This window comes from Mesoplodon densirostris, chromosome 3, assembly GCF_025265405.1.
Source record: "Mesoplodon densirostris isolate mMesDen1 chromosome 3, mMesDen1 primary haplotype, whole genome shotgun sequence".
In the NCBI taxonomy this organism is placed as follows: Eukaryota; Metazoa; Chordata; class Mammalia; order Artiodactyla; family Ziphiidae; genus Mesoplodon; species Mesoplodon densirostris.
Window position 1 is genome coordinate 601,524 of NC_082663.1, and position 13,827 is coordinate 615,350.

The window sequence follows — 13,827 nt, forward strand, 5'->3', positions numbered from 1 at the left end:
GGATGAGGAAAAGTGGACCATTTAATTAATGAGGTGGCAACCAACAGTTATGCTGTAATAAAATAACCTCAGTAAATACAAAAATAAATAGAAGATGGTTTAAAAACCAAATGTAAAGAAAGCAAGTAAAAATTACAAAAATATTAGGAAAGAATATGGAGGATGTTCCTTGGGCTAAGAAAGACTTTTTTTTTTTTTTGCAGTACGCAGGCCTCTCACTGTTGTGGCCTCTCCCGTTGCGGAGCACAGGCTCCGGACGCACAGGCTCAGCGGCCATGGCTCGTGGGCCCAGCCGCTCCGTGGCATGTGGGATCCCCCTGGACCGGGGCACGAACCCGTGTCCCTTGCATCGGCAGGCGAACTCTCAACCACTGCGCCACCAGGGAAGCCCGTAAGAAAGACTTTTTAAAGCAAGCCAGTTAAGAGGAGAATATAGCTGCTCTAGGCAGATGACGACTTACCCCTGCACAGATGATCTCAGGTCCTTATCCAGCTGCTGTGGGAGATAAAGGAAAAGTCATAAAATGAAAGCACGTTGTTGACACTTTCAGTGGATTTGCAGCAGTGGTACCTAAGAGTCCCCTGGGTCCTGGGAAGGGACCTCACAGGAGGGGAGGGGGGCACCCTCCCCCACACCCTTACACATGTGTGCACGTTTCCACTTCTCTTTGGCAAGAGACAGGGAGTGGGGTGACTGGGTCACTGAGACGTATATATTTCACTTTTTAAGAAAATGCTGAACCTCCTTGCAAAGTGATGTAGTTCCGCATCCCCACCGCCATCTACAGCCTCACCGACACTCGGGGCTGGTCTCTTTGATTATGGCCACTCTAATGGGCATGTGTGATGTCTCACCGTGGTTTTAATTTGTGTTTCCTTAACGATGAATTATGTTGACCATCTTTTCATGTGCTTATCTGCCACCCATAGATCCCCTTTGGTGCAGTGTGTTCAAATCTTTTGCCCATTTAAAAAGCTGGGTCGATTTTCTTATAATTGAGTTTTGAAATTTCTACACATTTTCTGGGTACAAGTCTATGATCTGCAAATACTCATTTGTGTCTGTGGCTTTTATTTTCATTTTCTTCATGGTGGCCTTTGAAGAGTGGGTGTTAATTTTGATGAGCAGCTGCAGAAATGGGCGGCCTGAACGGAGTCGGCCCTGCTGACTCAACCTTGGGGAGAGTGAGTTCGGAAATGACACAACACACACATGCACACTACATGCCAAACTCACGCACATGCACATACAGCCACACACACACACACCAACATAGAAGCGAAGGACTGTGGCTAAGTGGTCCTAGCTGCAAGGTGACCTTGGGTCTTGCCCCGGCCCTGCATGAACCTGGATGGTGAAGCAGAGAGACGTCCAGTACCTGCGACAACTCTTTTCCTTTAGGGGTCACACCTCTCTGCACTGCCGGGGGCTCCGAGCTCTGTTCTTCTTTGTCTCGCTTTAGGTAATCATATGTGCTCAGCTTCTTGGCCCCTAGAAAGGAGGACGGAGGCAAGGGGCAGAGTCACCCTCCATGAGCTGCGCAGCGGCCCCGCCCTCTGTGGTCCGGGGCGGTGGGGGCTGGTTCCCAGGCCACCCCAAGCCCGGCTGGCCTTGGGCCACGGCCAGCAGTGGCCCACCAGCCCCGTCCCGGGCAGGGGAGCCATGGCCCTGCGTCCCTCACAGGCCCGTAAAGCCAAGGTGGACGGGGGAGTGCTGAGCCCAGCTCCGTTTTAATTAAGGTGAGATACCAGCTCTCACACGTGGCGGAAGGACCCCAGGTTGTTAGAAGAAACTCTCAAACATGTTTGCCAATGGAAAAGCACTATTAACAAAAGCATGCTCTGTGCCCGTTTCACTCGTGTGCCTTCGCGGAGGGGCCAAACTTTCCCTGAAAACTAACAAACGTGAGAACAGAGGGTTGACCATCATTTCTGAAAAGCGAAAAGGGCCACCCACAGAAGCCTATTTGCCGCTTGAGGAGCAGACGGAGGGCCACCTGCCCTCACAAGTCCTCACAAGGCCTCACAAGACCCGCTCGGCTGCAACCCCGCGGGGGCCCGAGGCTCAGAACCCCTTCCCCGTCCACTTCCGTGAGGGTTCCTCCAAGGGCTTTTGCTTCGTTTGCCTTATCTTTCTTGATGAACTGCACACATTCCCTCAGAACCTGTGTCACACTTTGAGGATGTAAACTTGACCCTGTTTGTATTCTCATGAAAATATTCATTCTTCTGTGTGGGTCTGCACAAACACCACCAAATCCAGACTGAGACACCCCTGCGTGCCTCCGGAGCTCACCCTCTTCTGAGCGCACTTCGCGTGAGGTGTGGCGATCGGACTGCAGTGATCAAGCAGAGGAGGGGACACGGACGCAGAGCCTCACACACCGCGCGGCCTGGGAGCTGTGGCCGGAGCCCGGCCTCACTGAGGAAGGGCCACCTGTGTCCACCCGCCTTGCAGGGCCCACCCGCCAGCTCGGGCCGCTGGAGGACCCTCTTCTTCCTCAGCATCTTCCATGGCGCTTTCTCTCCCACTTGCGGTGCCCGGCTCTCCCTTGAGCCTCCGGCCCGAGGGTTTCACTCCGATTGCACGCTGAGCACTCGCCACTGCGCTGAGCCTGGACTGAATTCCGACTCGCCACTGCGCTGAGTCTGACCCCGCAGAGACTGAGGGGCCGCGAGGATGTTAAGTAGATACGTTCCAGGGTACTTTTACTGTAACTAACAATAGCTAAATCCCAACGTTTTCCTGGAAATCCATTCTTGGAGGTTCAAAGACCCTAAAATAAACCCACTCGGACCTGAGTCCCGCACGTCTCCCCCCGTACAGGCCTCCTGTGTGTCCTCATGCTCGGTGACGGTGGCACCACTAGCCCCTGGACACTCCTGTCCTTACGTGTCCAGCCGGCCACCGAGTCCTGTGGGCTTGACGTCTCCAGGCCCCTCCTCACTCCTGCGGACTCACCGCGTCCCCATCAGCTGCAGAAGTGCAGAGAGCAGCGCTTGGGCATGCTCCGCCTGGACGGACGCAGCGGCCCCCGACACGCACCCCGGCCCGAGCCCAGGGCCCTGCTGGCCCCGCCGTGCACGCAGGAGCTGGGGGAGCCGTCCGGGGCTTCCAGGGCGGGTTCTGCCCTCGTCTCTGGCTCAGCAGGGCATGGTGGGCGCCGGAGCACCCGGCACGGCCACCACAGGCGCCTTGCCTTCCCTTTGGGGCCGCAGAGGTTGGTGACGGTTGTGACTTCCAAACAAAGGCTTCACAGGGTGCGGGACAGGCCTCCTCCCCTCATTTTAAAGGCAGATGGAGCCGGCCCCGGGCAGCTGCCGTGCGGACACGAGAAAACCACCGGTTCTCCCTCAAGCGAGTTTGGTTAGTGGAGACGCCATCGCTGAGTTCAGTGCTCTTCATTGTTAGGGTTTCTGGTTGTTGCTCTTCTAAACCTCTCTGCTCTTTTCCACAGTGTCCTGTTCCTGCCTCATGGATTCTGTTCCCTTTTCCGTCTCTGAACACCGTCCTGACCACTTCCTGAACCTCCTTTATGTTTCCCGCAGGTCTTGGAACAGAACTCAGCCCTTCTGCCCCTCGTGGGGTGTTTCTTCTCTTCCTGTGACTTGTCCTTTGTGCTCTGAGCTTGTTTCTGGCGGAGGCTGCCTGCCCGGGGACCCATGTGAACATAGGGGCGAAGGCTGGCCAACACGGGGCAGCCCAGGGGGCACGTACTCAAGTAGAGGTGGAACAAGAGCAGCTGACCAACCAGCAGGAGGCTGATGAGCTCAAGCGGCAGCACCAGCACCACGATGCCCAGGAAGACCGGGGTGCCCGTCCTCACGGGCAAGAGCGGAAGGAGCAGTAGCCACGTGTTCTGGTCGGAGACACCTGTGCCGGGGGGGAGAGACACGCATCCAGCTCCTGCTGACAAGGTCGCACCTCTCGTCAGCTGAGTACCTGGGGACAGAGCTTGGCAGTGGGGGAGGGAACACCAGCCCGAGGGAGTGACTCCCTGCCCAGGTGAGCCCCTCCCTGCCCAGGTGAGCCCTTCCTCCTCGCCCAGGTGTGCTCTGCCTGGCCTAAGTACCCTTGCAGCCCCTCCTGACTGCAGTGGGTATATCACGATCCACTTTCTGGGTCTGGAAGGTAAGGCTGGGAGAGGGTAACTAGGTGCCCAGGTCACAGAGCCTGACCCCGGCGTCCCCTGCGCTGCCCCGCTGGGCCCTCCCCACTCTAACTAGAGCTGGAAGGTCAGAGCCACCGCCTGGGGCATTTCCAGGATACAGTCCTCTGTGACCCAAGGGGACCCGACACCACAGCCACGCGGCTTCCAACAATTAAGTGAAGAAAAACAGAGAAGGGTCAGGTGCTGGCCAGTGAAGACCGAATTCCAGCTCAAGCGGCTTCACCCCACAACTCAGCCTGGACAGGTGCTCGACCCCGGGCTGCCCTACGTGGCCCCCCAGAAGGAAGGTGGCGGGAGGGGAGGCCCGGGCCCGGGCCCGGGGCAGCGCATACTCCCGTAGTGTGGGTCGGTGCGCAGCCTGGCGGGGTTGATGAAGTACTGGGTGAAGACATACAGCAACATGGCGACCACACACAGCAGTCCGGCCGACGCTGAGGCCACTGAGGCGAAGAAGTACCTGTGGGACGAGAGCCTGCTCGGGCGGCTGCACAGCCCAGGCCCTGGGGCGGTGGCGGCTGGTTCCCACGCGCGCCGGGGCCCAGGGCAGTGTGCGCGACCCGGAGTCGCCCCTGCTGAGGGTGTGCCCCGGCCGCCGTCCCGCAGCCCGTCCCCCTCTGGCTCCCGACCTTTGGGCTTCTCTCTCCTGCTCTCGGGGTGACCGCACAGACCCACGGCCCCGGGGCCTCCCCTGCGGTTTCTGTTGCTCCACAACACGCACCTGAGATCTCACTCGGTCCTACAGGAGGGCCCTAACCCTAACACTAAGCACCCCAGCTCACAAGAGGGAGATGGAGGCTCAGACACGGGGCACGACTGGTCCAAGCCGGCCCCTCCCGGGTCCCCTTCTCCTGCTGGTTCAGACCCGGCTCCCTCCCAGCCACCACCAAGGGCACGGCCGGCCGGGGTGCTGATGCCAGCGCCAAGGAGCGGGGCCACACTGCCTTCGAAAAGCACACCCGTCAGGGCTGCGTGCTTCGGTTTTAGACCCAAATCACTGCTGCACTCTGCGCACAAAAGACACCGAGAATGGTCTCCCCGTCCGAACAAATAAACCCTGGGTGGCAATTCCTGGAATACGGTTCCACTAAAACGCCTTCCTTTAGTCTTTCTGCTGTAATACCTTTAACATTTTCAGTGTTAAACAGTGTCTGTGGTTCACCTGAAGTCGCCGTACACCTGCCCTGAGGTCCTCCCCCAATGCCCCCGATAACCCCGCACAGGCCAACCCTGTTGCGTGCCAGGCCCCCCCACCCCGCCGTCCTGCCGACCCTGCCCAGTGGACATGGGGAGGCGCCCGCCAGGAGAGCCCTCTCAGCCAGCTCTGTGCTTGGAGCCGCCGTCGGGACCTCCTGGCCCCCTCGGTGCTCTTCACGGCAGGGCCACACCCCTCACCCGTCCCCACGGCAGGTGGACCTTGAGGTGCTCGGCCAGTTAGGAGGCCCCTTAAGGAGGCTCGTCCCGGAGGAGGGGGAGCGAGCCGCGTGAGGGGTGAGTGCCACCCCAGGCCCCACGTCCCAGGCGGGGAGACCCCTCACCAGTAATTCCTGCTCCCCACGCAGTTGTTAAGCCATTTGCAGTGATGGTCGAAGCCTGAGACACACTTGTTACAGGCGATACAATGCTTGGATTTCACATTCCTGGAAGGAAGGTTGGGAGGGGCAGCCTGTCAGAGCCCCTGTCTGCCTGCAGGGCCAACCTCACGCGGTGGGCGCCTGCCCGGGCAGGCGCGGCCGTCACAAGGTACCAGGGCCTGAGGCCCGGAGGCTGAGTCAGATCCCTCCCGGCCCCTACTGACACCCCTGGGGCCCTGAGCAGCCCCGGGCTGGGATCCGGTCGGCGGCAGAGGCTTGTGTGAGACCCAAGGCCACAGCGCTCCTGCCCCGGCCTGGCGGGGGGCTGTGTGTCGGGGCCCCTGCTTCTCTGCAAAAGGGGCGGCGCCCGTCGGCTGCTGGGGACCAGGTGCTCCCGAGCCCAGCCCACCCCCGCGGGACGGCGCGGGGGTCCCCTCGCACGGCTGGGTACTCACACAGTGACCTTGCACAGGTAACAATACTGCCTCTCGATGACATGTGCGTGTTTGGACCGGTCGAAGGTCGGCACAGAGCGTGAGTAGCTCTTGAGGCGGACACTGGCTTCGGCCGGGTCGATGGAAACCACCACCAGGTGGGCCAAGATGTAGAAGAGCCAAATCCCGCCGGTCACCTGGGGGGTGTCAAGGACAGCTCGGCCTGGGCGGCACGCGCGAGGGGCCCACTCCGGGTGGCCGGGTGGCCAGGTGGCCAGTCCCCAGGCAGCCACGGGAGCCTGTGCCTGGCCGGGAATGGGAGCGGGCCCTCTGGCTCCTGCGCGCCCAGCAGAACCCGCCCGAGTCCTTTGTCCCTGAGGGACAGAGCAGGGCCCGCCAGAGGCCGTGGCCCTGCGACCCAAGTGGAGCTTTGCTGGGACAGCGGGAGAGGCCCGTGTGCGTCCGCGGGCACTGAGCCTGGCGCCGAAGCCAGGCTGTGGAGGTCCTTGGGGCAGGGAGGCCACACTGAGCGCACGTGCCATCAGGAGAAGGAGGGAGGGAGGGAGGGAGGGTTCCAGTACCCCCAGTGAGCCTCTGTGGTGAGTGGGCCGGGGCTGTCTGTCTGTCTGTCTCTGTCTCTCGCTGTCTCCCCCAAGCCCAGGACCCCCCAGGCCCACTCCAGCTCCCACGCCCTCCAGGGCTCCCAAGGTAAAATCAATTCCTCAGATCCCACCCTCTCCACCTCCTCTTCAGGAACTGACACACGGTCCCCATGGAAACCAAACAGAAGGGGAGGAAGTGTCGGCCTGGCCTCCCCATCAGCCCTGCCCTGCTTCCCAGGACGGGTCTGAGCTGGGAGGGTTCGGGTTCACAGGTCCAGCTCCTGCGAGGGCGGCCTGGGCGTGGTGGGGAGACGCCTCTCTCCGCCCGCCCACAGGGTCTCGTGGCAAAGCCGCATGTGCACAGGGTCTACGGTGCCTGTACAGAGGCCCACCGGCAGTGCAGACTCTGAGCAAAGAGGCCCCTCTTCTGGGGTCCTTCTCAGGCTGCACCGCGTTGGGGGTCCAGGGCCTGCTGGCCCTGCCTGTAATGCTCAGCCGCAGTGGAGCCGCCCTGGGGCTCTGGGGCTTGTGCTCACAGGCGCGGTCCTGCCTGGACCAAGCATCCCTGCTGCACGGTGAGCCTCAGTGGGGAGCTGGTCTGGCCAAAGCTGCTTGGCCTCCCTTGTCCTCCAGCCTCCAGTGCAGACCCAGGGCCCTGGGTGCCAGGCGTGGGGCACCAGAGGCCCGGCCCAGCCAGGGGGCACAGAGACCACGGTGAGGGCGAGAGAGCCGAGGACCAGCCAGGCCAGGGGACCTACACAGGGAACGGGACTGACCAGATCCCGCAGTGCCACATAGGACACCCTTCCTGTGGCCTGGACCTCCCTGCCCCTGCTGTCCAGCAGACGGAGCCACGCTCCTGTGCAGGGTGTGGGGCAGTGGGCAGGTGGTCAGCGGCCAGCCTGCACTGTCCCATCTGGAGATGCCAGCAAGGTCGCACTGTTTGTGTGGTTGCTGTGGCCACGGGAGCGTGTCCTGAGCGCAGGACACAGGCTGGGGCACAGCCGGGACAGGAGATGCGGCAGGAAGTCGCACTGCGGCCCAGGTGCGGCCCTGCTCTGCGGAGCTAGAGGAGGCCGGTCCCCATCAGACGGCGGGGGGCGGGGCCAGGAGGGTGGACAGGAGGGCAGCTGGGAGGCTGGAGCCCAGGGTGGCCCAAGGGCTCTGTCCACACGTCCACACTCGGCTCCACACGAGACCGCCGCCAGGGAGGGCGGGGGGACAGCAGCCCACGCTCAGACCCTCAGCCTCACGGGGGAGGGGCCCGGGGGCCCAACCCAAGCCTGACAGGCAGCCCTGCAGAGCCCCTAAACCTGCAGGTGCCCGGGGGTTCCCGAGACCCCGATGCGGTGGGCCAAGCTGCCACGGCCCCTCAGACGTCACACGTCTGCCACAGGTACGCGCGTGGGCCCACCTGCCTGCCCGCGTCTGCGTTTGCCAGAGACGACCCGGCCACTCCCGCTGTCGGTCACACACTCAGTGGCCGTCACCGAGCCCCCAGAATAGAAGGTGCCACAGGCGGGGTGTCGCGCCCTCAAGCTGCCAGCTTTCACTTTCGATGTAATTTTATCTCAGGAGCGTCTTAGGTTCAAGTAAATAATAAAAAGAACCCGGTCTGCCTTCTCACTTCCCCTGCAAAGCAGGGCCCCAAGCTGTTCTGAGGACGCGGCGGTCCCCTAGCAACTATCTTTGTTCAGTAAACAAACAGCACCGGGCGCCAGCCCAGGATGCCCGCCCTGTCACACGGCCGCCTCGCCGGTCCTGCAGCGGGAGGGCGCGGCCCCCGCGGAGCTGCCCTACCGCTGCCTGGGTCCCAGAGGAGCCCCACCCCGCCCAGTGCTTTCCGCAGGCCAAGGGCGGCCAGGCTTCCGCACGGTGACCCCCACGCTGCACGTGCAGCCTTGCTGACGCTTCCCTGTCTCCACCGGGCCCACGGAATGCCACCCGGCTTCCTGAAATCCCGCGGCCCTGACCCGGGACACTGCCCTCCCTGCTCCTGGGTCGCTGCAGGCGCCAAGTGACGCTGGCGCGCCCTAGTGGCCAGAGCATGGCGCCCAAGTGCAGCTGCCGGGGCCTGAGGAACATCGCTGGGGCAGTGGCGGGTCTGGGGGGCAGGAAACTGGACCAGAAAACATGTCCTGAAGGCCGTCTGAGCTCTGAACAGCCAGGGACGCCATCCTGCATCCACCGCTTGGGACAGGCAGGAGGGGGCCACACAGACTGGGTGCTGAGCCACCCAGAGGCAAGAGGCCCACCAGGGGGCCAGGACTCTGGGAAGAAATGGCCGTCCATGTGGGACGGGGTGCACTTGACCCCGGGGCTCCTTGCTGTGCACAAAGCAGGTAAGCACTCACAGTGGCTACTGGACAAAGCACACAGGACACTCAAAAAGGCTCCAAGGGCCAAAACTCAGCTAAGTTTTGGGTCGAAAGAGAATGAAGATACAGCATCATAGCCAGCACATAAGCAAAGACCCACAGGTGAGGCTGAACTGTGTCCCCAAAAGATGTTGAAGTCCTAACCCCAGGAACTGTGAATGATTTTACTTGAAAATGGGGTCTTTGCAGATGATCAAGTTGAGATGAGGTCCTTATGGTGGGTCCTGATCTCATAGGACTGGGGTCCTTATAAGAGGGGAAGATCAGGACTCAGACACGCACAGCGGGACAACCCTGTGAGGACGCAGAGGTGGTGGCATCTAAAGCCAAGGGATGCCTGAGGCCACCGGAGCTGGGACAGGTCCTGGGAACTTCAGAGGGAGCACGGCCCTGCCAAACCAGTTGGACCTCTGGCCTCCATCTTGGACCTCTGGCCTCCATCTTTGTGCCTCCGTGCCTCTGTGTGTGTGGCAGAGTGGGTGCCCATATGTGTGGCTGGTTTGTGACTTGTGCACTGTATGTATATTTGTGTGTTTGTAGGTCTGTGTGTGCTTGCACCTAGGGGGAAAATTATAGCTTCAGATACGACAAAAAGAAAAAAGGTCTAAAATCAATGGCTTAAGTTTCCACCTTAAGAAGGTAGAAAAAACAGAACTTCCCTGGTGGTCCAGTGGGTAAGACTCTGCGTTTGATCCCTGGTCGGAGAGCTAGATCCCGCATGCCGCAACTAAGAGTTCACTTGTTGCAACTAAAAGCTCCCACGTGCCACAGTGAAGATCCCACGTGCCACAGCAAAGACCTGGCACAGCCAAAATAAATAAATAAATGGATAAAGATAAATCTTAAAAGAAAAAAAGAAGGTAGAAAAAGAGGAAATTAAAGCCACAATACATTGAAAATAAATAGTAAAAATAAAAGCAGAAATTCAAAAAAAGAAAACAGGGAAAATCAGTAAGTCCAAAAGCTGACTCTCTGAATAATTGATAAAAGCAATAAACCCTAGGAAGACTGATCAGCAGTGGCATCACGACAGATCCTACAGATAACAGGAAATAGTGCAAATAATTTTATTCCAAGAAATTTGACAATTTAGACAAAATACTAAAATGTCTTGAAAAACATGACTTGCCAAAACAGACAGAAGATGAAACAGAAAAGCTGAAGAGCTCTTTTCCTATTCAGGAAACTGATCACTGCAAACCTTACCACAAAGAAATCTATCTCTGTGACCTCGAGGGGAAAAAATGGGCCTCATCTGAGTGAGAGGCACTCCAGGCAGATGCCCTGCTTTTTCTGACTGATTGGGGCTCAGGGGGCCCCACCTCTGCACAACGACACGTGTCAATCTTGGTAACGTCCCATGGGATTTTTTAGATGAGATAAGAAGAATGGTGGTGTGGAGACAAAAGTCTCTGTCAGATGCAAACTGGGGCATTCCAGTGAAATTTCATGATGTCTGGGGTTTTTAAAGATACTCAGTGTATGTGTGTGAGATATGAAACAACACCGGCAAAGTCTTAACTGGTGAAGCTGAGTACCTGGTAGCTGGGGTCCATCACACTGTTCTCTCCACTTCTTCAACGCTGAAAGGCGCCACGATACGGGGCTGGGAGGCCCCGGGAGCCAGAGGGCCCTTCTTGGTCCTGACACCTCCCTCGCGCCCGATCCCCACCACTTACACACACCTGGCCAGGGGCACGGGGCAGCCTAGGAGAAGAGGCAGGCCGTGTAGCCACAGGCGCAAACACCCCACTCTTAGAAGCCGGTTCCAACGCCCACATCGCAGCAGCCCAGCCTGTCCACTGGCTGTAACGTGTGGCGACCCTCAGTGTGAGGGCCGGGGTTCCTGGTGGAGTCCCGCGCCACCCTGACGCCCACCCCGACGCCCACCCCAGCATTCAGAGCAGACGTCTCTCGCCCAGAACACAGCCACCACACATTATCACAGACGTCAGCGCCTCGGGTCCACACAGGTGACCCTCGCGGGGGCACGCGAGCTCTTCGAGTCCTTATTAAAACCCACCAATCCTCTTGGACAGCACAGAGCGACCGCTTAGCCATGGTTGGGAAAGTGCGTGGCCCGTCTGCGGCTCCCCCGCTCCTGGGGTCTCTGTCCACCCGGGACCCTCCCACCCCTGCTGCCAGCTGGGCACCCTCTCCCGGCCCCAGCACTGGTGGGCACTTGTAGCCCAGGCCCTGAGGCGGCGGCGGCCTGGAGGACAGCTGTGGGGTTTCCAGCACTGTGACCGTGGGAGCCGGGGCGGAGGGCAGGTCTGACCACCTCTGCGGGTGGCCTGGAGCCAGGCCTACTGGAGGCCCCTCCGGGACCCCCTCGCCCCCTTAGATGACAGCAATGCCCCCAGTAAAAGGATACACTGTAGGCAATGTATCTCCACTCGGGTGGCAGGAAGGGAATGAAGATGCCAAAGGTGGTGAAGGTCAGGATCAGGAACACGATCCAGACCACGACCTGAAAGCAGTGGATGGGCTGCGACCAGCCATTCACCCTGGACCGCCTGGGTGGCACAGTCTCCGTGCTCTTCCTGGACATGGTTCCTCGGAGGGTGAGCCTCAAGATCCTGGCACAGAACGCCATCTGCAAGGCAGGACGGGGCATGGCAGGCCATGTTCTCCTGCCCTCGTGGCCCGGGGACTCGGGGTGGGACCCACGGCCCAGCATTGCCCGGGGCCCCGGTGACATCACAGCTGCGGAAAACAGCTCTTGGAGGGGGGTGGCCCCCTGGGTGAGGAACAAAGGGCACCCCCTGCCCCCCACCATGACCGCAGGGCGGGCAGCTCCCAGCCCCGCATGGCCTGGGGACCACTTGCAGCAATGAGCCTGGGGGCTGGTTTATAGATGCACATGCCCCATCAGAAGACTCATGGGATGTGGTGGACCCAGTGAGGAAAAGGTCCTCATCCCCGGGGAAACCGAGGGCGGGGCAGGAAAAGCCAGCTTTAGCTGGTGTGATCATGTGACACTTTCATCCACCAGAAATCCTACAAGTTTCCCGTGTGGCAGGAGAGGCCACATTTCCAGAGTCCTGTGTTTTTCCTTCCACAGGAACAGGCCCTCCAGGGGTGGGAGGGAACCAGCCAGTCAGGTGGGCAGGGCCACTGGGAAAGGGAGGGACATGGCCAGGGAGGCTGTCGGGTGTTTGGGGGTGCTGGAGGGGGCAAGGATGTTAACGGCTGTTACAGGTGGAATGTTGAGGTTAGAAGGCCCCGTGCACGGCCTTCATTGTCTCTTCAGGAAGAAATGCACAGAAAATACAGCTGATATTAATGTGTTACTCTGGGAAGAGACAGAAATGTTGAAAAATATTCTAAGACTCTTTTTTTCTGTGAGCTGTGACTTCCCCTTGGGGATTGTCCTAAGAGCAGGTTTCAGCTGCTGGCCACAGCTTTTGGTCATCTGCTCTGGCCCTCTGGATGTGACGCCACGTGGACATCGGGACACAGCAGCCCTGAGTTTGCGTGGGTTTCATGAGCATCTAACAGCACATCTGTACAACACAACCAAGGCACCAGGGGTTCAGAACCCAGAAAGGCAGGCTTGGTATTGAAACATGATTCCCAGATGAAAGCATCCAGATGGAAGGGCCAACTAACAGAAGAGATGCTGCCAAAAATCAAACTCCAGTCACGTGCAAGGTCACATCAAGGGATGACTGCAGATCTTGAAACAGAGACGTGTGGAAGGGATAATTGTGAGAGCAAATTTAAGTGACACAGACACAATGTGTGTCTGTCAGGGTTTCCAGAAGAGGAAAAGGAAGAGGGCGTGAGAGAAACAAGAAAAGTGAAGCAATGTCCGCACTGCAAGGAGACTGAAGACTAAATTATCCTCCAAGAACCAGACAGTGGAAAGAAGAAGACATCTACGGTGGTGAAAATGCGAGCTTCCAGGACACAGAGTCCTACAGGTGTCCCGGAAGAAGGAACAATATTACCTATGACATGATGTAACTGGCATTTATCAAGTTCAAGTGCTGAGTCTTCTGTCCTGAGATGGACCAGCCAGCCTGTCACTGAAGGTGAGATAGAGCAAGCCCCCAGGAGGCTTGGAGACTCAAGCGCACCCACTCACCTTTTCCCAGAGGTCTTCTGGAAAGATTTACTCCATCAGACCTGAGAGTCACCCTGACACCCCGCACTTCAAGTGCAGAATGCAGGCCCGAGCGGGTGGGTCTTCAGTGAAAGCCGGAGCCCACGGCGCTGGCCGCGCGGACACCCGCCAGCCCGTCAGCAGGCCCGCCATGTGGTGGCGCGAGGTGGCGCCCGGGCCCCCCCGACCCTGACCCAGGGCCCCCTGCACACAGACCTGGCAACCGTGGCCTAAGTCCTTCCTCTCCAGGACCTGCGCTGGGACGTCGGGATCAGCTGGGTTGTTCCGACCAAGAGGACCTGGGGGAGGAGAGAGCTGACGGGGTGGAGGGGCCGCGGCCCACGCTCGTCCCGCGTCTGTCCTCGTGAGCCGCGCCCTGCGGCCTGAGCCCCGCCTCCCCGCGTGGCTGAGGGGACACGCGGGGTGACGAGGGCCATGCAGGGCTGCGAGCGCGCGTCATCCGTGGGACGTTCACGCGGGGCCGGGCCCTCTGCCCCGAGACGGGACTGTCCCCACCTTCCTGTCAGGCTCCACCTCCCACTGCAGCCTTGGCTTGTCCTGC

At 59.7% G+C, this 13,827-nt stretch overlaps 1 protein-coding gene across 1 annotated transcript; it reads right to left on the reverse strand.

Moving 5' to 3' along the window:
- Nucleotides 1-1,012: 1,012 nt before the first annotated feature.
- Nucleotides 1,013-11,708, reverse strand: LOC132486017 (palmitoyltransferase ZDHHC11-like). Its single transcript, XM_060092674.1, has 7 exons — nucleotides 11,532-11,708; nucleotides 6,199-6,374; nucleotides 5,708-5,809; nucleotides 4,505-4,629; nucleotides 3,719-3,874; nucleotides 1,380-1,492; nucleotides 1,013-1,129 (listed from the first exon to the last, which is right to left on the reverse strand). Exons 1-7 carry the CDS (start codon nucleotides 11,706-11,708, stop codon nucleotides 1,013-1,015), a joined length of 966 nt encoding a protein of 321 aa, XP_059948657.1.
- Nucleotides 11,709-13,827: the final 2,119 nt, after the last annotated feature.

Bases quoted from the DNA above. Each gene is read 5' to 3' on its own strand.
- LOC132486017 (XM_060092674.1), bottom strand. From the start codon at position 11,708: ATGTCCAGGAAGAGCACGGAGACTGTGCCACCCAGGCGGTCCAGGGTG. The intron at 5,810-6,198 runs GTGAGTACCCAG...CCTTCCTTCCAG, and splicing joins TACCTGTGCAAGGTCACTGT to GAATGTGAAATCCAAGCATT. The intron at 1,493-3,718 runs GTACGTGCCCCC...CCTCCTTTCTAG, and splicing joins CTTGTTCCACCTCTACTTGA to GGGCCAAGAAGCTGAGCACA.